This window comes from Myotis brandtii, unplaced genomic scaffold (genome assembly GCF_000412655.1).
Source record: "Myotis brandtii unplaced genomic scaffold, ASM41265v1 scaffold251, whole genome shotgun sequence".
In the NCBI taxonomy this organism is placed as follows: Eukaryota; Metazoa; Chordata; class Mammalia; order Chiroptera; family Vespertilionidae; genus Myotis; species Myotis brandtii.
Genome location: NW_005359516.1, coordinates 1 through 26,157, shown reverse-complemented (window position 1 = coordinate 26,157; position 26,157 = coordinate 1). Strand labels below are relative to the sequence as shown.

Below are 26,157 nucleotides of genomic sequence, written 5' to 3'. Positions count from 1 at the left end.
CCCCCTCCCGCGGGGACTCACCGCCGCCTCCCGCGTCCGTCTCGGAAGATCGTCCCCTCGGAAACAAAGCGGCGTCTTCTCCCCGCCCTCCTCCGGTCAGCTTCTTTCCGGATCCCCGCGGAAGGAAGGTTCCGGCCTCCGGTCCCACCCGCCCTTCCGCAGATCTTTCTCCGCGAGGGGGTCCCCCCGACGCAGACAGCCGGGTTCCGTCCGTCACTTCCGGCGAGGGGTGGGGGCGCTGCAAGGATCCGCGGGTGGGCAGCTGAGGCCTGGGTGCGAGTCTCAGCCTCGTCCCTAACCCTTGTTGGGTCTTGGACGAGATGTCATCACTTTCTTCTTGTGCAAAGCACTGGCCAGGATGAACTCCACACGCCTCCGCCGGTCAAGCTTCAGCAGTTCTTCCCGGGGGCAAGCGGGACTCAGTTTCCTTCTTGCTCTGGGCGCGGTCACTTAGGGAGGATCTCCTAGAGACCTGCGATAAGAAGAGATCGTGACAAATTATTGAAATCATCCCTGCATGTATCAGCCTCCAAGAGAGGAGGCAATCCCCTACACAGGCTGTATTTTATTTTGTTGTTTTTTTTAAAAATTGAAGCAGGGGTAGTGATTTCCTTATCTTTTTTTTTTTTTTTAATTCTCACCTGAGGATATTTTTTCCATTGATTTTTAGAGCGAGTGGGAGAGGGACAGAAATATCCGTGTGTTGGGTTGCCTTCTGCAGGTGCCCTGACCAGGGCACAGGCGGGAGGAGCCTGCAACCGAGATCAGTGCAGGTGCTCTTGGCTGGAATCAAGGCCAAGGCTCTATCACTGAGCCAAACCGGCTAGGGCAGTGGTCCGCAAACCGCGGCTCAGGAGCCACATGCGGCTCTTTGGCCCCTTGAGTGTGGCTCTTCCACAAAATACCACGTGTGGGCGCGCACATACAGTGTGAAGTTGATTTAAAACTTTAAGTAAAGTTTATTAAGTTAATTTTAGGGAACGTTGTGGAGTGAAAGAAGATGTAGTGTCGAGGATTGAGAAAGGTATGTTGAGATGGTTTGGACATATAGAGAGGATGAACGAGAGGAGATAGACGAAACAAGTATACAAGACAGTGTGGATGGGAGAGTTGGAAGGGGTCGACCTCAGGGAATGTACCTCAATCAGATTGAGGACGTTTTTAGCAAAGGCCAGCTTAGGAGTACCCTAATTAAGTTAATAACAATGTACCTACCTATATAGTTTAAGTTTAAAAAATTTGGCTCTCAAAAGAAAGTTCAATCGTTGTACTGTTGATATTTGGCTCTGTTGACTAATGAGTTTGCCGACCACTGGGCTAGGGCAACAGGCTGTATTTTACGTTTTTTTGGGTCGGGGCTCATCTTATTCAGTACTATTCTTTACACAGGAAGACACGCAAACAACAAATATAGCTGTCCTATGCATATGTGCTATGCAGAGAAAATAGGTTTTTTAAAAATATATTTTTATTCATTTCAGAGAGGAAGGGAGAGGGAATGAGTATAGAAACATCAATAATAAGAGAGAATCATTGATCAGCTGCCACCTGCACGCTCCCTACTGGGGATCAAGCCTGCAACCTTGGCATGTGCCCTTGGATGGAATGGAACCCAGGACCCTTCAGCCCCAGGCCGATGCTCTATCCACTGAGCCAAACCAGCTAGGGTGGGTGGGGTGGGGTGGGGTGTGCCTCTTTTAAATAGGATGTTTAAGAAATGTCTCACAAAAAGGGCCATTTGAACAGTGACTGGAGGAAGTCTGGAAGCAAGTTGTGTATCTGAGAGAGCAGCAGTCCAGGCAACAAAGAGAATTCAAAGGCTCTAAGGCACATAAGGCCTTAGCCTATTTAAGGAAGACTAGTAGCAAAGAGAACTGTGGAACTGTGGGAATGTAGTTGATTGGAAAAAATAATTCTGACAAGTCTGGTATAAAGAACTCTTACAACTAAGCAAAACAACCTAAGAATGGGTGACATTTAAACAGACACTTCACAAAAGATATATGAAAGATCAATAAACACATGAAAAGATGCTCAACATCATTAGCCACCAGGGAAATGCAAATTAAAAACACAGTGAGATACTACTATACACCTATATGATGACTAAAGTTTAAAGGACTGATAATATCAAGTGATGTACAACATGCAGAATATAGAACCCTCATATTGCTGGTCTGAATGTAACTACTTTAGAAAAGAATTTGGCAGTTTCTTTAAAATATATATTTAATAATAAAAATTATTTATAAAATATATTTACTGTACCCAGAAATTTCATTCCTGAAATTTATCCAGAAGTGAAAATGTGTCCACACAAAGGTTTACATATAACTGTTTATAACAAATATACTCATGACAGCCAAAAATTAACCCAGTGCCCAACAACACATCAATGGGTAAACAACTTAGAGTAAATTCATACAATGAAATGCTACTCAGTAATAGAAAAGAATGAACTACTGGTATTTGCAATACTTGCAACATAGATAAATCTAAAAACATGCTCAGAAAAAAAAAAGCACAAAAATCTAAAATTATGTTACTGTATGGTCCCATTTCTACAAAACTCTAGAAAATACAAATTTATTCTAGAGTGACTAAAGAAAACCAGTGGTTGCTAGGGATGGGGAAGTGGGACATGGGCTGGAAAGGACCCCAAGGTTGACCTCTGCAGTGAACCAGTGTTCCATATCTTGATGTAGTGTTAGCTATCAGGGAGTATGAATTTGTCAAAAATCATCAAATTAGCCCAGCCAGCGTGGCTCCGTGGTTGAGCATGGACCTTTGAACCAGGAGGTCACAGTTCGATTCCTATTTTACTGGTCAGATCACATGCCCGTGTTGTGGGCCACCCAGTGGGGGGCGTGCAGGAGGCAACCCATCAATGATTCTTATCATTGATGTTTCTATCTCTCCCTCTTTCCCTTCCTCTGAAATCAGTAAAAATATTTTTAAAAATCATCAAATTATGCACTTTAAAAGAGTAAATTTGATAGACTATACATTGTGCCTCAATAGCAGGTCAGCGGTTGCTTGGTTAAGGGGCCTAGGGTGGAAATAAGGAATTACAAAGGGGCACAAGGAAACTTTGGAGTAATAGATATGTTCTACCTTAATTGTGGTAATGCTTTCATGGATGTATACGTGTCAAATATATCAAACTGCTTACTTAAAAAATGTACATGCCCTAACCGGTTTGGCTCAGTGGATAGAGCGACGGCCTGCGGACTCAATGGTCCCAGGTTTGATTCCAGAGGGCATGTAGTACCTTGGCTGCGGGCACATCCCGAGTAGGGGGCGTGCAGGAGGCAGCCGATTGATGTTTCTCGCTCATGGATGTTTCTGACTCTCTATCCCTCTCCCTTCCTCTCTGTAAAAAATCAATAAAATATTTTTTAAAAATGTACAGCATATTGTATACCAATTATATTTCTAAGTTGTTTTAAAAATATGAGACCACACAACATCTGTATTAGATTAGCTAGAATAAAAGAAAAAAACTGACAGTACTGTACTGGTGAGAGTTAACTGGAACTCATATGTTGTTGATGGAGATGTACAGCCATTTGGAAAAGTTTGGCAGTTTCTTATAGAATTAGACACACACTTATCCCACAGCAGCAATCCCACTCCAAGGAAAATAAACATATATGTTCATAAAAATCTGTACAAAAATGTTTATAGCATCTTTGTTCAAAATAAAAAACTGGAAACAATCCAATCCTTCAACTGGTAGATGGATAAACAAATTGGGGTATCTATAATAATAAAAGCATAATATGCTAATTAGACCGGACAGCCAAACGACCTTCTGGATGACCTTTCGGACTAAGCCGGGGCTGCGAGGCCAAGCCCCTTGCAAGAATTTCATGCATCGGGCATCTAGTATCCATATAATAGAATACTAGCAGCATTAAAGGGAATGAACTAGTGATCCACTTGGCAACATGAATAAATCTCAAAAGCATTATGGTAAATGAAAGGAGTCACATTCAACAGGCTACATATATTGTCTGATTCCACTCACTTGACATTCTAGAAGAGCCAAAACTGCATGGACAGAAAACAGATCAGTTGTTGCCAGGGTCTGCCTCAGTGGGAGCAATTGGCTACAAAGTGACATGAGGGAATTTTCGGGCTGTGGGCGTAATAAAACTGTTTTTAATTGTCACTACAAAACTGAATGCATTTGTCAAAACTCACAGGATTGTACACTAAAAAAACATGAATTTTACTGTTTTTCAAAAAGTCATCTCAGAGGTGAAGATGATCCTTTTATCTACAGCTGCAGAGGAATAGAGATCATTATGCATCACAAAATTAATTCAAAAACTGATCTGATGGAGGGTTAACTGAGAACTTCCCTAAGAATATCAACCTTCTCTGCAATGCATTGACTTGCACACATACACATAACTGTCACCATCTGTTGAAGTGAATCTAACCATGGAAGTGTTACCTGAACAAATGGGTCATGGAAGACACCCAGACTCGGAAAACTATTGCCCTGTTGTGAAAACAATGTGTACTTCTTGAAAAACTGTTACCTCAGATGTAAGTGACATTTCGATATGCCTTGAAGGTATAAATATATGTAGGATCTCAATGTCAAATCAGGGAAGCGCTCTGGTGGTTTCCGTTCTCATATGCATGGTTGAACACTCAAAACTATGACTCTGCCAAGTTGATGGACAAACACTCTAGAAAGCAGAGCCCAAAGCAAGGTGAGGGTGAGGAAAACAGGAAAGGGAAGCGAGGAAAGAGGCAAAGCAAGATGGCACCAGGGATTACCTCCCTGGAGACTTCACAAGGAGCCAGAGCCGAGACACCCGGTGGTTTGGCACGTGTGCGCGCTCAGCAGACTTGCCTTTCTCTGGATGGCTTGAAAGGAAAAACCGTGCCCGAGAGTAGTCCACTGAAGGGGGATGAAGAGGGGGAATCAGCCTGCCAGGCTCCTCCTGTATTTTGTTCCATTAATCAAGGCTCCCCACTGTGGGAACTGATGCCTCCACACTTCTGATCATCATCTCATCCTTCAGTAGCAGCTCAGAAGCCAGGCCCTGTGGCCTGTAGTGTGACATTTCCTCTATCTCTAAAGTGGAGGGGTGACTGAGAAGACAGAGGGCTTCATGTGGGGGTCATAAGGGCCATGCAGGTCCAGTTTAACCCGGGCTCTCGTCGGCTCAGGGAGCGAAAAAGGTTAGCTGGCAATGCAAAAAAAATAAAAATAAATAAAGACTGTGGTCCAAGTGGCGGATGATGGCTTCAGGGGAGAGGGAGAGGGTTGAAGGAATCTGAGATGGCGCTTAGAACTTGTGTTTCATGTGACAGGAGATATAAATGAAATAAATGCCAAACAGTGATGTAAGGTACTTTGTACAAAAAGAAAGAAATCGGTAGGGAAGTACAGCTGGGAGAGAAGGCTTTACTAAGGGGATGGGGCTTCAAAAGCGAGAATGTTTTGCTCAGAGACCACAAGAGAGCCCTCACAGCTATGCAAACCATCTGAAAGACAGAGTGGCATAAATATGTACATCACAGTGTTCAGGAAATGGCTGCTCACTGAAGAGTGGAGTGTTATATAGCGGAGGCTTTGAAAAATCAGCTGGATATGAAATTGTGTATCTGAAACCTGTTTTTTTTTTGTTGTTGTTGGAAGTGAGGAACAGATTTTATTCTTTTTTTTTAAATCTTTATTGCCCCTCCTCCCAGTTCCCACCCCACCCTCCGCCCTCACTCCCCACCCACTGTCCTCATCCATAGGTGCACGATTTTTGTCCAGTTTCTTCCCGCATCTCCCATTCCCCTTTCCCCCCCAAGAATAGTCAGTCCATTCCCTTTCTATGTCCCTGATTCATTATAATCACCAGTTCATTCTGTACATCAGATTATTTATTCACTTGGTTCTTAGATTCACTTGTTGATAGATGCATGTTTGTTGTTCATAATTTGTATCTTTACCTTTTTCTTCTTCTTCCTCTTCTTAAAGGATACCTTTCAGCATTTCATATAATACTGGTTTGGTGGTGATGAACTCCTTTAGCTTTTCCTTATCTGTGAAGCTCTTTATCTGACCTTCAATTCTGAATGATAGCTTTGCTGGATAAAGTAATCTTGGTTGTAGGTTCTTGGTATTCAGCACTTTGAATATTTCTTGCCATTCCCTTCTGGCCTGCCAAGTTTCTGTTGAGAAATCAGCTGACAGTCGTATGGGTATTCCCTTGTAGGTAACTGAGTTTCTTTCTCTTGCTGCTTTTAAGATTCTCTCTTTGTCTTTTGCTCTTGGCATTTTAATTATGATGTGTCTTGGTGTGGTCCTCTTTGGATTCCTTTTGTTTGGGGTTCTCTGCTCTTCTTGGACCTGTAAGTCCATTTCTTTCACCAGGTGGGGGAAGTTTTCTGCCATTATTTCTTCAAATAGGTTTTCAATATCTTGCTGTCTCTCATCTTCTGGCACCCCTATTATTCTGATGTTGGTACGCTTGAAGCTGTCCCAGAGGCTCCTTACACTGTCTTCGTATTTTCGGATTCTTTTTTCATTTTGCTTTTCCGGTTGGGTGTTTTTTGCTTCTTCGCATTTCAAATCTTTGAAACCTGTTTTCTTAACAGGTTTTGTTAACCATGATTTTGTTAACCAGTATCACCCCAACATATTCAGTATAAACAAAAAAGAAAAGAAAAACCAGCTGGAGTCAGGGGTGCCCCCAGGTCTCCTCTCACCCAAGGTCAGGATCCTGGGGCCACCTGTCTTGCTGTCCCCCTGCCCCTCCACTACCCCCACACACACCTGGGTGCCTGGGGATTCCCCACCTAGCCCTGGTCTCACCCTGACACAGGTGGTCAAGATCATCGGGCCCAGGGAAATCACGGGAGGTACATCACCTACTGGCTGGCACAGTAGCTACCCTACCACTCGACAGCCCCTGGGCGAGACAAATGGACTGTGACCACTCTACCTGGGCAGTTAGCGTGCTGGCAGCCTATCCTGTGGGAATGTGCTCAAGCATGGAAACCTACCCCTGTTCCTCTGGACCCCAAGGCAAGCAGCCTATTTGCCTTTCTTGGGCTGAGGACCCACGTGGCATCACCTGGACACAGCCCCACCTGGCATCTGTGTAATGGTGCCTCAGGAGGGACAGGATGCTGAGGGGAGGCCAGTGGGCCAACCAGCGACCAAGACAGCACTAGGTTCTTGCCAGCCCTTCAGGCACCCCAAGTGGCTCCCCCAAAATGGGACCTGTGTCCGGGTCTTTGGCAGCCCCTACTTCCCCTTGGCTTCCCATCTCCATGCCACTCTCAAAGTGGCCCTGTCCCTGATTATGAGCACTCTGAGGGCAGCCGGCAGGGAGATTTAAACAAATCTGGATTCTAAGTTGGTACCGAATGCTGGGTGTTTTAAAATTAAAGATATTTTGAATAAAAATTAAAAAAAGAACCAGCTGGGAGTCTGATTACTGAAGGCCTCGACCAGGAGTTAAAAGTAGATTCTGTGTATGGGTAGATGATGTGAAAAAGCTAAATCCTTATCTTCCCACTGTAAGAAGTCAACAGATAATATCAGAAATTGAAAAATCAAGAAGTGGTGACATAAGCATATATTTAAACTAGTGACCCGGTGCATGAATTCATGCACATTGAAAGGAAATTAATTAGAATATTTTAATATCGCTATTCGCCCTTTCTCTATAGAAGTGTCAACCAAATCATGATTGACAATGACAGATCGAAACACATGCGTGCAATTGGCGCCAGCGAGAGCTTTATATGTATTGCACATGGGCAAGTCAACTTAGCCTTTTATATAGAATATAAACTTAATTATGGTAGACCTGCTTTCTGATTTAGCTAAACTTTTTCCAGCTCAGTGAAGCACCCCAACTTCTTTTTCAGGTAATTGTCAGCAACACAGCAGTAAATAGCAACACAAAGCAATTATTGTAGATCACACAGGGAGAACAAAGGGTAAAATATTTAACTGCAGCAGTGTTTGACTATATTCTGCGAAGTGAGAAAACCTGGTCATTTTCAAGGTCCACCATTTCTTACTTCTTTTCAGTTGTTCAAGTTTCTAAGCTTTCTAAATCTCCATTTTCTGACTAATGAAAATAAAACAGGATTCCACCGGTTCTCCTATCTACCTACTCCAGGACTTCTGTGAGGATCAAATGAGATGAAGCACGGGGAAAATGTTTCACAGACATTTGGTTAGTGTGAAATGTTTCCACCTGGCTATAAAGCAAGTTGTGTTCCTGGGCTGAAGAAACTGCAAGGAGGCGAGTTGTCATTAGGGAGAGGAAGTCGAGCGTTGCTACCTGACGTCACTACCCAGACAGATACTTACAGATACTTAGCATATTAGCCTTTTATATATATATAGATGGCCTGTCGCTCGGGAGAGGAAGCCGGGAGCTGCTACAGGACGTCATTACCCAGTGCCCACAGCCACCGTTTCCAGGCTGGGCTGGGCTGTGGGCCGCATTTTGCTCCATGGAATCTTGGCAGCATCAGCTGCAATTTGGTGGGCTGTCGCTCCGGGGTGATGGCGGGTCCTGTGTACCACTTGGGAGAAGCTGAGTGTTGCTTTGTCAGCGCCAGGTCCACGCTGCCGTTTCTCTGTAAATGGCCAGTGCGTGTCATGGCAGCTCCTGTGTACAGCATCTGCCCCCTGGTGGTGAGCGTCATAGCGACTGGTCGGATGGGCGGAGGGACACTTAGCATATTAGCCTTTGATACATGTATAGATAAGGAAGCAAATACTGGAAGATAATGTAAAAATTATGTAGTGACTCCCTTTCGGGAGTTATTGGGTAAAGCAGGGGTGGTGACTATTCTTCATGGTAAACTTGGTAGAACTATTTGAATTTTAAACTACTCATATGTGTTTTTAATAAAAATAAATTTTAAGTTTAAATAGAACACTGAAGACCTTTTAAAAAGGGAGTTGCTGATTCCTTGAGCCAGAAAATGTTCAATGGTGGGTGCAAGCAGAAGCCAGGCATACAGTGTGTTGAAGAATAAGTGAGACACAAGATAACAAATGTAGTCTAGATTTTAACAAGCCATGCCAACAACTGAAATAAAAGGGGAAGAGGACAGAGGGAACAACAGGGTAAAGAAAGCATTTTGAAGGTGGCAGTGTTTATATGATGGCACTTCTGCTGGCAATGTCCCCGAGAAACTGCTTGCCAAAGAACTCCTTAGAACTGTGAGACCAGCTGGATCCCCACACCTGCCCTGACTTGTTCTTTTTTGCCTCACCAGCTTTCTTGCTCCAATTGCTTTCCAAGTGGGCCTTCGTGATGTATCCTGGGGAACAATCCCCCAGGACCAGCCTTTTAGCAGCCACAACTCTTGCACCTGTTAAATGTGGCAGGCAAAGAAAAACATTGGAGCCGTCACTTAGATGAAGCATAGCAACTTGGCTGAGCTAATTTCATTAATGTCAGGTTCAATATGTTGTTCACATATAAAAGAGAGCAGATAAAATAACTCTCACATGCAGTATAAGACATTCTGATACACATTTTCAAAGCAAGAGGCTTTAAGAAAAGGAAGCCAAGTGGCTCAAGTTTCATCAACTATCTACCGAGGCATTTGTTGTCATGATGCTGAGACATCTTCTTAAGCAAACAAAGGGTTTTGGTTTCCTCTGCAACCAAAAATAATGAACATCTCCCACGCGATCCATCTGTGTGGTCTAGAGGCAGAGCAGCATAAGAGAACACTTAGAAAGCATCAAGGTCGAGGCACTACTGCACTGTGAGCGGCAAGTGCAGAGAGATCCCAGCAAGTTACATTCAACAGAGAAGCAAAAATGCAAGGAGCCATGCAAGTCTTCCCAGATATCCCAGGCTTTGTGTTGTTTACTCTTCTGTTCACTGAGCAACCTTTATAGTCTACAAAAGCTTTCAAGTTTCCTGAGTAGTTCTACCCAGTTGGTAACAATTACAAATGTTGGTAAATTACCCAGCATTCTGGTTTATCAGTCTCTTGTCCAACTGACAATCAATCCCTAAATGTTTATCCACTCCTGTGTTAGATGGCATACCTGACAATTCAGTGAAAGGAAGTTGGTCAAATCCCACAAGAGATTACCCAAGAAGGAAATGCCTAATCACAAAAATACCACCACTAATTACCAATAGTGATTAGGTTTCAAAGAGATTGTCTCCGTAGGTAGATGGTAATAGAAATCTTGAACAGTTAGGGGTAAGGACAAAAACAAAAATACCGTTAATGATTGGTCAATAATAGAAAATGACTAGAAATTTTTGTATACACACATTCATAACACAAATTTAGTCAATTTTAGAAAATATAGAAAAGATAGAATCTTTAAAAATTATGTACAATGGATGTTCTTTATTACTTTATCAGTTCTAAAATACGTTACTTTTGAAAATATTAAGACTGGAACAACAGATTATTTCCTTCAGTATTTCAAATACTGCAAATTTAACGGCAAAGAGTTAAATATTAATATAATTTTGCCTTAGGTTTGAACTTAAGGTAGAAAAAAATAGATTATAAACCTCATTTGACCTGATTGTATAAAAAGTCACTCCAACTGTCTTCAGTCCTGCTGTCTCCCGACAGATTTCCAGGACAGGTTTGTGTCATTGGGTCCATCCATAATAGGCTGGGTAGGGTAGTCCATAGTAACTGCCAGGATACCAACTTTGATTCTGGACTACTTGACTGGCATTTGGCTGTACATTCCAAGAATACCTTCCTTGTGAATAGTCCTCTCCGGGGGGACCAGGCGGAGGAGGGTTATGGCCTCTCTGGTAAACATTCTGATTCTGTGGAAATTTTCTTAAACAAAACATAATAAACTATTATTAGTTTTAATAAACTATATAATGAGCTTTGTAAAATAATGCATTGATCTACTGTTTTCTACATGTGTGACCTTAGCAAATGAACCGCTTAATCTTTGGATTTTTAGTTAAGAAATCCATCTTTGAGTTATTTAGAAGGTACATTAAAAGCAATGCAGTTAAATTACCTACCATAAGGTCTCTGCGCACAACAGAGTCCCAGGAGCCTTTCCACCTTTTACTACAGAGGTAAGTGCCCGACTGTCCTAATCAGATACTTTCTTTCCAAGAATGGCAGGTTGGCACGAGACAGAACAAGCTATTTACTTCTGAAAACATAAAGCTGCTTTCACTTTATAAAGAAATAGATATATAAATTAATTATAAAGCATAGAAACTAACTATGGTACATGCAACAAATTTAGAAAATTAAGATTTAAATCTAATTGTCTCAAAAGATCAGTAAATCGAATATAATCATACAAAAGAAATTTGAAATCTGAGAAAAGAAAAATAATGCTCTCTGCCCCCTAACTCTCAATCCTACCTAACCTAGTTAGATTAATATTTCCTTTTTGATCTTTTTCCCCTAGAATTTTTTTTTTTTACTGTTAAATCATAACCTATTATCTTTACTTAGCATAAGTGAGCTAACACTCCTCATGGCTTTATAAAATGTCACAGTATGGACATAATTTACCCAGCTATTCTTCACTGTTAGAAATGTAAGATGTTACCTACTTTTTCATCATTAAATAACTCTGGGTTTAACATCTCAAAACATATACTACTGTATCCTGAGTACCTAGATGTAGCTGATATGTAGTAGGGAGGTTTGAGAAATGTGCTGAATGATTAAATAAATGTAACTTCTTCCATATTTTGAAGTATTTCCTTAGTCTCAATGGGGAATTACCCGGGATGAGCATTTTTTACAGCTATCAAGTTATGGTTCAAAAGGACCGTACCAATTTTCAGTGCCATTGGCAACACAAGCAACATTTTAAATGTGTTGTGTTTTTAAAGTTGATTTTTAGAGAGGGAGGGGGAGGGGGAGGGAGAAACAATGATCGGTTGCCTCCTGTACACATCCAGACTGGGGATCGATCCCACAACCTGGGCACATGCTCCTGACTGGAAATTGAACTGACGACCTTTTGGTGCATCCAATGACGCTCCAAAAACACTAACATCTTCTTGAAAGTATTTATAATGTGCTAAAAGTACATTTCAGTGCATGCAATGGTCAACAACAATCCCTCTGAGGTAGGTATTCTTAAAATCTATATCAGGGGTCCTCAAACTACGACCCGCGGGCCACATGCAAATACAAATATTGTATTTGTTCGGGCCGAAACCAGCACTCCAACATCCCCTGAGGGGTCCCAGATTGCAAGAGGGCCTCTACTAGGCATATAAGATCTTTGGTTAATCTCTTCCCACCCTCCGCCCTCCCCTCTGAGATTCATCAGTCTGTTCCATGCCTATGCATTGAGCGCCTACCCCCTGAAGGTCAGTGCGTGTCATAGCTACTGGTTGAACGGTCAAACGGTTGCTTAGGCTTTTATATATATACTAGTGGCCCGGTGCACGAAATTCGTGCACGGGGGAGGAGGGTTCCTCAGCCCGGCCTGCACCCTCTCCAATCCAGGACTCCTCGAAGGATGTCCTACTGCTGGTTTACAGGGATTGGGCCTAAACCAGCAGTCAGACATCCCTCTCGCAAACCGGGACGCTCCAAAAACACTAACATCTTCTTGAAAGTATTTATAATGTGCTAAAAGTACATTTCAGTGCATGCAATGGTCAACAACAATCCCTCTGAGGTAGGTATTCTTAAAATCTATATCAGGGGTCCTCAAACTACGACCCGCGGGCCACATGCAAATACAAATATTGTATTTGTTCGGGCCGAAACCAGCAGTCCAATATCCCATGAGGGGTCCCAGATTGCAAGAGGGCCTCTACTATGCATATAAGATCTTTGGTTAATCTCTTCCCACCCTCCGCCCTCCCCTCTGAGATTCATCAGTCTGTTCCATGCCTATGCATTGAGCGCCTACCCCCTGAAGGTCAGTGCGTGTCATAGCTACTGGTTGAACGGTCAAACGGTTGCTTAGGCTTTTATATATATACTAGTGGCCCGGTGCACGAAATTCGTGCACGGGGGAGGAGTGTTCCTCAGCCCGGCCTGCACCCTCTCCAATCCAGGACTCCTCGAAGGATGTCCTACTGCTGGTTTACAGGGATTGGGCCTAAACCAGCAGTCAGACATCCCTCTCGCAAACCGGGACTGCTGGCCCCTAACCGCTCCTCCCCTCTTGGCCTCTAACCGCCCCTACCTCGGCCCCGCCACCATGGCTTTGTCCAGAAGAATGTCCGGAAGGTCTCCTGGAAGGTCTCCCAGTCTAATTAGCATATTACCCTTTTATTAATATAGATAGAGGCCTGGTGCACTGGTGGGGGCTGGCTGGCTTGCACTGAAGGGTGTCCTGGATCAGGGTGGAGGTTCCCTTGGGGCGTGGGGCAGCCTGGGCGAGGAGCCTGTGGTGGTTTGCAGTCCGGCCATGCCCCCATGGGGTGAGGGTCCCCTCTGGGGGGGCATGGCCAGCCTGGGTGAGGGGCTGAGGGCTGTTTTCAGTCTGGCCACACCCCCTTCAGGGTGGGGGTCCCTGCTGTGGTGCCTGGCCAGCCTGGGTGAGGGGCTGATGGCTGTTTGCAAGCTAGCCAAGCCCCCCAGCAGGGACCCTCACCCAATGAGGGTGTGGCCAGCCTGGGTGAGGGGCTGAGGGCTGTTTGCAGGCTGGCCACAACCCCCAGCCACCCAAGCTCCCAGTGGAGGCTGGCTGGAAGCAGGTATCTGGGATTTATTTGTCTTCTATAATTGAAACTTTGTTGCCATGAGCGAAGGCCACAGCCAGCTCTTGGCAGGCGGGAAGCTTGGCTTCCTCCATCGCCCGGCAACCAAGCCTCCTGCTTGCTCCAGCTCCATGGCTGCCAGCTGCCATCTTGGTTGGGCTAATTTGCATATAGTTGCTGATTGGCTGGTGGGCGTGGCTTAGAGCGTAGCAAAGGTATGGTCAATTAGCATCTTTGCCTTTTATTAGTATATATATATATAGATATGTTTGCACTAATTTATAATACTATTCACTTCTTTTTTTAAAAAATATATTTTTATTAATTTGAGAGAGGAAGGAAGAGGGAGAGACAGAGAGAAACATCAATGATGAGAAAGAATCACTGATTGGCTGCCTCCTGCATGCTCTCCGCTGGGGATCGAGCCGGAAACCTGGGCATGTGCTCTTGACCGGAATCGAACCTGGGACCCTTTAGTCCACAGGTTGATTCTCTATCCACTGAACCAAACTGGCTAGGGCAATAATATTCATTTCTATTTCAATTCTAGAAAAAGGGAAAGCAAATATACCTTACTGACTGCTGTAAATCTTGGGTCTGGGTGTGGAAATGGCGAGGTGTTGGGTAACCTTGGGTCCAATGTACGTTATTCCTAGGTCCTTGGTGAACAGCGTTATTAGTGGTGTGGGCTGGTTCCATCATATATGGTGAGTATTCAAAACCACTTGATCTGGATACACGGGAATTCCGATCCCTTAAAGAGAATGTTTTTTTACATACAATATTACTACCTTTCAAATTTAGTAGCCAATATAGTGTCTACTAGAGGCCTGGTGCACAAATTCGTGCATGGGTGGGGTCCCTTGGGGTGGCCTGTGGAGATTGGGCTGGAGCTCGTGCCCCCAGCCTTGCAGCCTCAGCTTGTGCCACCAGCTTCATAGTCCTGCCAGGCCCCCTGCCCAGCTCCCTCAGCGCCTGAGAGCCGGGTGACGGCCCCGTCCTCCCCGCTGCTGCTGCTGGTCACTGTCTGCAGGGTGATCAGAGGGGCGATTGGGCCCCTGCTCACATCCACCCTGGCCTGGTGCTGCCCGCTCACCTGCTCCATCATCCCTCCACAGTCCTGCTCTCGTAGGAGCCCATTGGGGCCAGCAGTGTCTCCACTGCCGCCCACTGTCAGCACTGTGTTGCCGACACCTGCCATGTTCCATGCCACCCCCTGGTGGTCAGCACACATCATAGCGAGCGGGCGACCGCCCGAGGGGGACAATTTGCATATTAGGCTTTTATTATATAGGATATTTCGGCCCATGAAAGTAACCATCCCATCCTCCCCCAATCCCTATTTATTTGGGTTTCCCTGATCAAGTAAACAAGCTACAAGAAGAATGGGTATGTGCAATTTAATGACATAAAAACAAATCTCCCTAAACTCACATGTAAAATGCAACTCACCTTCTGATGGAACCATTCTGAAGGTCTTCAATGTAGTTTTGTCTTTCTATGCAATGCCCCCGGCATCTATTGAATACTGGGAAGTGGAAGAACTGTTAGAAATTAATTGTACAAAAAGCAAATCAGAGCTGAAATCCAGTGACTAATTATTCAGGCTGTTATACCTCATTACTTCCAAATACATCCCTGCATAAACTTTTGGCAAAAGATTATCTTATGTCAAAACAAATGAATTACTAACTTTTCTTTTTCCACAATTTGAGAAACTCATCTACATTCCCACCTCCAACTTTTATTAAAAGAGGAAAACAATGATAACCTTCATACTTACATTCAATTGCATCATCTGGCCTCATGCCTTCTACATCAATCAAATATCTAACAAAACAACATAATTTGAGTCATTTATATATAAAAATTTAAAAATCAAGTTTTTCCAGAAAAGGTCCAATTTCACTTACAAAAATAGATATAAAAATCCTAAGAAAATATCAGCACATCTAATCCAATAATTATTAAAGAATGATATACTATGGTCACAAAAAGGCTTTATTCCAAGGATGCAGGAATGAGCCAATTAACAAACAGCAAAAGACAAATTGGGGGGAAAAATTAACATCATATCTAAAAAGTATTATCTAAAAAATATTATTTAATCAACTGTATGGGCCAGAAACTTAGAAGTCGCCATCACTGCCAGCCATTTCTTCCCTGTCTTCATTTTCAATCCACCACCAATCCTAACAATCTATTACCTGCATTTCTCTAGAATATGTTCACATCTGTCCACCAAAAGGACCACCACACCCTGGGTGAAGCCACCATTAGGCCTCAATTTCTACAAAAGCCTCCTAACGTGTCTACTTGCTTCCATGCTTGTGCCCCCGTAGTGTATTCTCCACTCAGTATCAAAATAGGCTGAAAAGGCAAATTGATTATGTTCTACACTAACTCACCCTCAAAGAAGAGAGTTCAACGATTTTCTATTTCTTTTAAGATAAAGTCTAAACTCTTAAACATAGGCCTGCACAACCTACATCCTACCTATTCTTCTAGTCTATTTTAATGCCATACTTCCTCCATGGCCCAGCTTCCCTGGCCAGTTCCTCCAACACAGCATATGATTTCCTGTTACAGGTCTTTACTTTTCCTCATGCCTAGAATTCTCTCCCCAGTGTCCCTATCTTATTAAGATAATACCTACTATTCCTTCATATATCAGATCAAACCTCCTAATAAAACCTTCTTTAACCTCCATGATGGGTCAAATTCTCCTATTAATATGCTCTCTTAATATCCATGCCCCTCTCCTTCTTGGCACTTGTCAAAGTTGTAATTCTATATGCATATGTGTGATTCTTGAATAGATATTCCCCCTCTAGACTGTTAGGATCCACAAAGGGCAGGTCAAGTCTCTCTGCTCATAAAGTCTCACAAATCTTTTTGCTAGCACCCAGCACAATGCTTACATATAACAGATGCTCAATAAATATTTTCTGAATGAACAAACACAAATCAATACACTGTAGCAACATCGACAAAATAGCATAACAAACTTTTTGATTCAGAAATTCCATTCTGAGTGAAATTATGAGACAACATATATATTCAAAGATGCTCATAGAAGAATGTTCATTATTTTAATATTTTATAATATGAAAATCTTCTGTTCTTATGTTCATCAGTAAGCAAAGGAACAATGCAGCCTTTAAAAAACTGAGGTCTCCAAATACTTTCACAGGAATATGTCCACCATATATTAAATTATAAAACAGAATGTCTAAATATGATACCATTAAATTACATGTATATGCTTAGATCTGCATTTTTAAAGTCTGAAAAAATATGTACTAAATTATTACTGGTGGTAATCTCTGGGTGGGGGACAAGATTGCTTTCTACATCATACATTTCTATACTGATTGCATTTTTGCAAATAATTTATATTATTTAAATAAAACAACTTAGACATGATCTGCCGCTTGGGGTTGGCAACTCACCTGCAGATGAGGTAGCCAGTCCTGTTTAAACCATGGGTACAGTGGACACCAATAAGTCTATCTATAAAACAGGAAATGTAGCGTTAAATAAATGAAATGTCCTAGAAACAAATTATACAATTTTGTGAAGAGTAACATTTACTAGTTACACAGCACTACCACCACCTGAAAATAAATGTCTCTGAAGAGAAACGTGGTTTTTTTAGGAACATACTATAAAGAATGATCTACTATAAAGTCAAAATTCATTGTCCTAGGAAATTTTTCACAGCCCCCAATTAGATGTAGTAGCATAGACTGTGGAAGGCCTGGTTAGGTACTTATAGTAAAACTCCACTGAGACAAAATTCTTTTGTCTTAACTGATTTAATTATAGAAAAGGAGAGTTGGCGAAAAACAAAAACTGCAATTCACCTCTAAGTACCAATACCCTAACAATAAACCCAATAGGCTCTCAAGTGTTTACTGAATCAACTGGTTTTCTGAGTCTACCAGGTCTAGGGAGTGGACTGTATAGGGTGCACCTCTCCATCAGTGAGTCTGGTATCTGTGGGAGGGGCTTAGAGCAGGGGTAGAAGAATGGATTGTATGCCAGGTCCTGAGACCGCTAGGCAGGGAGCACTGCAAGACACAGTGAAGTCAGCACAATGCAAGCAGACCAACATGGGGTCAGTCTATGCAGCACATTACACGTGATGTAACATGTACACCAAGACTTACAAACACGGTCTCACGCACTCATATGGACCTTCTAGCCCTCACGGGAACAGATGGAACACTGCATACCAGTTCCACACACACAAGCCTGGAAGCAGTGAGCAGGCCAGCGGCGCCACCCTAACATTTAAGAGGTAATGTTTCTGAGACTGCAGTTTATACAAATAAGATCATTTGCCCCCTCTGTAGATGCTGTGGTTATCACAGGCAAAGCCCAGCTTCTCAAGATTTAAAGCACAGAGATCTGTGACAGGGCTTAAGATGTTTAAGAACTAGTGCCTACATCAGGGGTCCTCAAACTACGGCCCGCGGGCCACATGCAAATACAAATATTGTATTTGTTCCCGTTTTGTTTTTTTTACTTCAAAATAAGATATGTGCAGTGTGCATAGGAATTTGTTCATAGTTTTTTTTTTTAAACTATAGTCCGGCCCTCCAACGGTCTGAGGGACAGTGAACTGGCCCCCTGTTTAAAAAGTTTGAGGCCCTAACCGCTTTGGCTCAGCGGATAGAGCGTCAGCCTGCGGCCTCAAGGGTTCCAGGTTCGATTCCGGCCAGGGGCATGTGCCTTGGTTGCGGGCACATACCCGGTGGGGAGTGTGCAGGAGGCAGCTGATCGATGTTTCTATCTCATCGATGTTTCTAACTCTCTATCCCTCTCCCTTCCTCTCTGTAAAAAATCAATAAAATATGTTTAAAAAAAAATAAAAATTAAAAAAATAAAAATAAAAAGTTTGAGGACCCCTGGCCTACATTAAGCGAAAATTTATCTTAAAACCCACTGATCCCATCTATCTCTTTCCTCTTACCCCCTACCGTCCCATATTTATCTCTATTCTTTCTCCCCTAATCCCTGTTTATATATATAAATATATATTTAAAATACGTCAGATTTACTTCATAAAGTGTACACTCCCTATGCTGAATTTAGAAAGAGGACAAAGTGAAAACTTTGTCCTGTGGATGTGTGGCTTTCCAAAGGAAAAAAGATTCCTCGGTCTTAAAATGTGGCAGACACCATGTTCCTTCTGATAGCTACATGCCATTAGAAGTAAACTGATTCTTTAAAATTCAAAAGCTACTGAGATCTGCTTTCAAACACAGGAAAGTAGATCTTAAAGCAGGAACAAGAAAACCAGCCTTTTTAAGTTCTTTCCATCTGAAAACTAATAATACGAGGTGACCATGACCTTCCTTACTTGTGCCCAAATTGGAAAAACAGCAGAAATATTTTAAATACAAATGATAAGGATGCAATTCCACTAGTCCAGTGGTCGGCAACCTGTGGCCCACGAGCCACATGCGGCTCTTTGGCCCCTTGAGTGTGGCTCTTCCACAAAATACCACGTGCGGGCGCGCACGTACAGTGGGATTGAAACTTCGTGGCCCATGTGCAGAAGTCAGTATTTTGTGGAAGAGCCACACTCAAGGGGCCAAAGAGCTGCATGTGGCTTGCGAGCCGCAGTTTGCCGACCACTGCACTAGTCCATTCCATTTTATTTTGCTTCTTAGGGTCTGTCTCACTCTAAACCTTTACCTTTTATTTTCTCTTTTACCCACTCTAAGATGGTGAGATTCTAATATTTTCTTCCACCCACCACTCACCTCTTAATAAATAACACAAAAGAACATTTTAATTTTATTATATATTTCCCATTCAAATATCTGAAAAAATAAAGATAAGCTGGTTCAGTTCATTTCTCACTAAAACCACTTTTCAAACTAAATTGTTTATTTTTAACCATGAAAGAACAAACATCTTGCCCAGCTGGTGTGGCTCAGTGGTTAAACACTGACCCAGGAACCAAGAGGTCACTATCATTTGATTTCTAGTCAGGGCACATGCCCGGGACTTAGGCTCAATCCCCAGTAGGGGGCATGCAGGAGGCAGCTCGTCAATGATGTTTCTCTCTCATCAATGTTTCTATCTCTTTCCCTTCTTTTCTTCTAAAAAACAATAAAGAAAAGAAAAAACAAAGAATTCCATTATTCTTACAAAAAAAAATTAAAAGAACAAACATCTTATCCTATTACCACCACCTGGTAGGTCCACATTATCAAATACAATAGGCCTAATATAGGAACTGTTAAAAATATTTAAAATTCCCAACCTAATTAAAAATGAATACCAAAGTTAGGTAAGGAAAAAACAAAACAAAACAAAACACAACTCACCATTATCTTTATTTTCTTTCAAAAACCCATTAACAGCACATTTGAATTTTAAAACAGTGTCATCATCAGGCACCTGATGACCAATCGTATAAATTTTTAAGTGAGGAATAGTTTCTGGTAAGTCCTATAAGGCAAAACCATTAAAATGTATATTATTTTATTTGCAGGGAAAGAATTAAAAAGTAATTAGAAGAACCAAAATATAAATAAAGAGATTATAATAAACAATATGTCAGTAATTCTGATAAAAGAACCATTTTTTCCAAAGCTGCTTCAACCAAGAAGTATCACTAGATTTTCATTAGTCAATAGGTATACAACACTGAAAGCAAAATTCATGTGAATGAATGCATATGTAACTAAAAGTTATATAAATAATTCTACCTAATATTTTACATTTCAAGGATCATAAAGCAACTGTGATTTAAGTATAAAAGAATCAGAATACTTGAAATTAAATTGTTAGATTGAGGTAATTTCAGACACTGTTGAGAACTGGGTAGGAGAAAGTGATACTGATTAAAACCCAGAGAAAGTTAAATGAAAATTCTGTACTTCTGAACTTAAAAGAAAAACATCAGTATGAGCCTGTGATGTATTTTACATAAAGGTCACCGTTTCAATTCCTGGTCAGGTCATGCTGGGGTTGCGGCCTTGATCTCTGGTAGGAGACATGCACGAGGGAGCCAATCCAAGATGTTTCTCTCTCACATCAATATTTTTCTCTCCCTCCCTCCCTCTTCTCTAAAATTAATAAAAACTATTTTTTAAAAGAAATACCATACATCCCTGGCCAGTGTGGCTCAGTTGGTTGAGCACCGTCCTGTGCACCAAGGGGTCTCAGGTTCCATTCCTGGGCAGGGCATTTGTCTGGGCTTTGGGCTCAATGCCCAGTATGGGGGGGTGTAGGAGGCAGCCAATCTATATTTCTCTCTCTCTCTCTCTCCAAAATCAATAAAAACATTAAAAAAAACCAATAACAAAACCATTCAAACACATATCCTAACTGTGACCAACTGAAAAGTAAAGGAACAACTGATGCCATGGTATCATGACATGTCAGGGGCCACACTGAGAAGCTCCAACTGCCAAAGACAGGACCTCGATTTGTACCTCAATATGAATAATTGCAATGAAGTTCCTAATGAAACAAAACAAACAAACAAATAAAATAAATCTAACTGGTCACCACTGGAGGATATTAGTGAATCAACTCATTATTTTAAAAACTGTTAAAGAAGGAAAGAATCGTGGCTCTACAATTGGGCAACCAAATTGCTGATGAGGGAAAGCTGCTTTTGACAGAAACATACCCAGCTAATAAGTGAAAAAAGAACAAGAGAAGTCACCATTTTTGCAGCCCCAAATGAATTACTGGATGTAGGTATCAATCATCAGTGACTGCTACTATTACAGAAAGAGGCCATCACTTATATGGCTCTACAGAAGAACACATCATCACCTATGAAATTCTCTTACAAAGAATAAAAGCAAAAACAAAAAACCAAGCCTGAATCTGATTAAGTCTCTAGGTCCAACTACATAATAAAAGGCTAATATGCAAATGAACCGAACGGCAGAATGACCGATTGCTATGACATGCACTGACCACCAGGGGGCAGATGCTCAACACCAGGGGCTGCCCCCTGGTGGTCAGTGTGCTCCCACAGGGAGAGTCCCGCTCAGCCAGAAGCCGGGCTTATGGCTGGTGAGTGCAATGGCAGTGGCGGGAACCTCTCCTGCCTCCGTGGCAGTGCTAAGCATGTCCAACCGCACAGGGAGTGGGCCTAAGCCATCAGTTGGACATCCTCCGAGGGCTCCCGGACTGCGAGATGGTGCAGGCTGGGCTGAGGGACCCTCCCGAGTGCGTGAATTTTGTGCACCAGGCCTCTAGTTTAAAATAAAAGCACTGGAGAATATTTTAACAATACCTAGGGACAGAATCATTAAAATCCTGTGAGACAAACTACGAGTTTCTCCAAAAAATAAAATTCAAGGGGGGAAATAAAGGAAAGTGAGAGACATGGAGGGAGAACCTAGAGATTAAATAAGATTGCAGAGACCTAAAAATCAAATGTAAAGTGTGGACCTTATTTGGATCCAACGCAAATTCTTAAAAACAATTTTTTAATGAGATTGAGAAGATAACTGCAAATCTGTATGCAGATTGGATATTTAATATTAAAGAATGATATCAAGGAATAAATTCTTATATTTTAAATATACATACCAAAAATGTACAAGGTAAAACACTATGATATCTGGGATCTACTTCAAAATAATGTGGAATGGAGAGAAACAGGTAGAAGTACAGATGAAACACAGTATCCGCTGACAAATATGAAAGCTGGATGAGTTTATCAGTGGACAACAAACACCCACAGTATTATGTCTACTACTATATATGTTTTAAACTTATGATAATTATTTAAAAACAAGAAGACACTGTGGAAAACAGTCTGGCAGACTGTCAAAGGATAAACAGACTACTAATTCCACTCCTATCTATCCATCTAGAAGAATTGGCAGCAGGGATTTGAACAAATACTTGTACACCCATGTTCATAGAAGCATGATTCACAATAGCCAAAGGTGGAAACAATCCAAGGGTCCATCACAGAAGAACAGATAAACAAAATATGGTATATACACACATGGATAATTCCACCATCAAAAAGGAATGCCATTTCGTTACATGTTATACCATGGATGAACCTTGAAAACATTGTTTAGTGAAGTAATCCAGACACAGAAAGACAAATGTATGAACACTTAAATGAAATACCTAGAATAGGCGAATTCAGAGAGACAGAAAATAGAAGAGGTTACTAAGGACTGAGGAGAGGGGAAATGAGGTAGTTATTGTTTAATGGTTCAGTGTGATGCCATTGTAAAAGCCTGGTTATTATTTATCAGAAAGGAGGAAAGGGAAGACTAGATATAGGCATGCCATTTGCACAGCTTTGCCATAAAGCTACATTTAACATTCTCCAAGTCTGCTCCCTGCTGATCGATGGGGGGAGGGACTGGACAGAGCAGTTTAGATGCAAGCTTAGTACGGTCTGAATGACGTGGGAAGGTGCCTACCTGTCTGCCAGTCATACCTGGGAACAAATTAATGGCCAAGATGGGTGTGGCCACTTGCAAGCACAAAATACCTAAATATTTAAACTTCCAAAGGAAGTGTGTGCTCTCTCTCTCACATGCAGGTCCTCTTGGGACTCCTGCTGCAGGGGGCTCCTGCTCCACACACATGGACTAATGGACTTGAATTAACTTGAATGCTGAGCCACATCTGGCTGCAACATGGAATGAAAACTCTAGACCAGGGGTGGGCAAACTTTCTGACTCGAGGGCCACAATGGGTTCTTAAACTGGACCGGAGGGCCGGAACAAAAGCATGGATGGAGTGTTTGTGTGGCCACTTGCAAGCACAAAATACCTAAATATTTAAACTTCCAAAGGAAGTGTGTGCTCTCTCTCTCACATGCAGGTCCTCTTGGGACTCCTGCTGCAGGGGGCTCCTGCTCCACACACATGGACTAATGGACTTGAATTAACTTGAATGCTGAGCCACACCTGGCTGCAACATGGAACGAAAACTCTAGACACTGCTCTTGTTTCTGGCTCTGCTGGAACCCAGCTGCACCCTTTCCAGGGCTGGCTTAAGGGGGCAGAGACTTTGGAACCCAAGAAATGTAACCTCATGCAAATGCCTTCTTCCACATCCCATCCTCCCATGCAGAACTTAGAAAATTCATTTTCTGAAGCTATCACAAGAACCTCGCTCCCACGAGTGACCTGGAAGTATGATTCTCTAGTAACAAGTGCTTTTGTTGAGGAGGATGAAAGTTTTGGTTATTGACAGTGGTGATGGTTTATACACATTGTGAATGTACTTAATGCTACTGAATTTGTACACTTGTGAATGGTTAAAATAAATATTATTTACGCATTAGTAAGAAAAAGGAATAATTTGAGTTCGTTTTTCTTTTTCCCCCGAGCCTGTTTCAATATCTGTAAAATTCGTAATTATAATCACTTATCTTCTGAGCTTAGTGAAGAGTAAGTTCTCAATAGGAAATATCAGTACTACTACTACCTCATTAGCTGAGGACTGTTGTGCGGATTAACTATGGGTTAAGGTATGTGAAAGTACTTTTCCAATGGCTAATGCTACACAAGCATTGACAAACATTAGGTGTTATTGCTTCCCAAGGCCATGAACTGGTCAAAAGGAGCATAAGTCTTTCTCACTGATATGCCAAATGGACCAACAGAATATCTGAGTTTCTGTATTACATCAAAAGATTGTAGGAAGGAAAGTACACAACCTTGAGAACAACTTGTCTTTTACTGTGATGCTTACACATGCTCAGGCAACTGCTTAAAATAAAGGTTAAAGACATAATGAACGTTCCTTTCTTTTCTTTTAGGCTTCTACTGTTCTTCGAAAAGTTTACTTCCTTTTCAAAATAGAGAACATGGGCGCTTATAGAACTTCTTAATCACAGACAAAACCTACTGCCAAATATTAGTTTAATTCATGTCTTTCATCTCATTTTGAGACCGCAATTAGAAATGTTTAATTAAGGAAACCAGTTGGTTCCCTTTTTCAATTACTACCCATGAAAGAAGGCATGGATTCACCTTGGCATAAGGTGATAACTACTAATTACTATGAACTATTATAGTATCAGAAAAGAAGGTTCTTTTCAATTTACCTCTGGTTTATAATAGCGCTGAGTATACGTTAAATCAATAATCAGTCCAAGTTCTTCATTTTGTTCTTGGATTTTGTTAAAAAGGTCCAAGGGGGAAAAGCGTTCTTCTGGAGCAAGTTTCTCTTCAAAACTCTGTCAGAGAGAATAAAATAACAAACAGCAAAGGGTGTTTAAAATTCTTTATTATATTACCCATTTATTCAAGCCCTGTGCTGCTGACATACAATATGATTCAAAGGAAAGTTTTCAGGTTTCTGCAATTTACAAGCAATATTATAATCCTTTCTTCCAGACAGACTAGAGGTAAGAAAATAATAGAACTCCCAGAAGGCAGGGACCACATCAATTTTATCCCATGTATCTCAGCTCCAAGTGAAGTGCCTATAAAGAGGCACTTATAATAGTTCTTAAATGTGTAAATATGTGAAAAAAGACTTTAATTGCTAAATGGTCTTTATGTATTTGGCTTATTTGTGTCTTCTGTTCCACAGATCTTATTGGTTATTCAAGTGACAACAATAAAGGTGTGTGTGTGTGTGTGTGTGTGTGTGTGTTTGTGTGTGTGTGTGTGTTTTAAATAAATACACGAGCACGCTTCGGTACAGTAAAACTGAGCAGAAAGTAAAGAGTTCTCACTTAAACACTCTCTCCTTCACCCCACACAGCCTTCCCAAACATCAACATTCCGTATCAGTGTAGTATATTTGTTAGAGTCAATGAATCAATACAGACACATCATTACCAATTAATGTGTATATTTTCCATTGAGTCACTCTTTACATTGTAATTCTATGGGTTTTAACCAATTTTTAAAAAACACTCACCCAAAGGTATTTTTAGAGAGAAGGGGGGAAAGGGGAGGAAGAGAGAGAAAGACTGATGTTAGAGAAACATGGATCAGCTGCCTTCTGTACGTGCCCCCGACCAAGGATCAAATCTGCAACCTAGGTATGTGTCCTGACCAGGAATTGGACCCGCAACCTTTTGGTGTACTGGACAATACTCCAACCAACCGAGCCACTCAGCCAGAGCTGGGTTTGAGCAATTTATAAGGACATGTATTTACCCTTACAGTGTCACACAGACCAAACAATTTTCAAAATTTCCATGCTGAAATCCTAATTTTGCTGACCCAGGGCATTTTTTTTGGTTGTAATGATGGGAGCAAAGGGTCTTACTGGTATGTAGTGGGTGGGGTCATGGAGCTAGACATCTTGTCAAACTCAGAGAACAGTCCTACAAGTATGGCTCATACCTGAATGTCTCTTGAATTCCCTACTCAACATTCATATAAGTGAAAAAACTATTCATAATTACTGAAGCCTTAGAAACGAACTTTATTTTACAAACGAACTTTATTTTACAAACAAAAAGGGTTTTAAGGTACACTGAATTTTCCAGGATAAT

General features: G+C 41.8%; 3 protein-coding genes across 3 annotated transcripts in view; all 3 read right to left on the bottom strand.

Moving 5' to 3' along the window:
• The window catches only part of LOC102238886 (N-acetyltransferase 8B), a 14,627-nt gene extending 14,532 nt beyond the window's left edge, over positions 1–95 (bottom strand). The window contains exon 1 of the mRNA XM_014540927.1: positions 22–95. The gene's annotated coding sequence lies outside the window, so the exon portion shown is untranslated. The remainder of the gene's footprint in view (positions 1–21) is intronic.
• The window catches only part of TPRKB (TP53RK binding protein), a 9,150-nt gene extending 9,045 nt beyond the window's left edge, over positions 1–105 (bottom strand). The window contains exon 1 of the mRNA XM_005867744.2: positions 22–105. The gene's annotated coding sequence lies outside the window, so the exon portion shown is untranslated. The remainder of the gene's footprint in view (positions 1–21) is intronic.
• Positions 106–9,041: 8,936 nt separating this feature from the next.
• Positions 9,042–24,885, bottom strand: DUSP11 (dual specificity phosphatase 11 (RNA/RNP complex 1-interacting); the record flags this gene model as incomplete). Its single annotated transcript, XM_005867740.2, has 7 exons — positions 9,042–10,818; positions 14,254–14,436; positions 15,135–15,210; positions 15,466–15,512; positions 17,135–17,195; positions 20,027–20,150; positions 24,751–24,885. Coding segments are annotated over 7 exons (825 nt in total), but the record flags the coding sequence as incomplete, so codon positions are not given.
• Between the last annotated feature and the right edge of the window lie 1,272 nt (positions 24,886–26,157).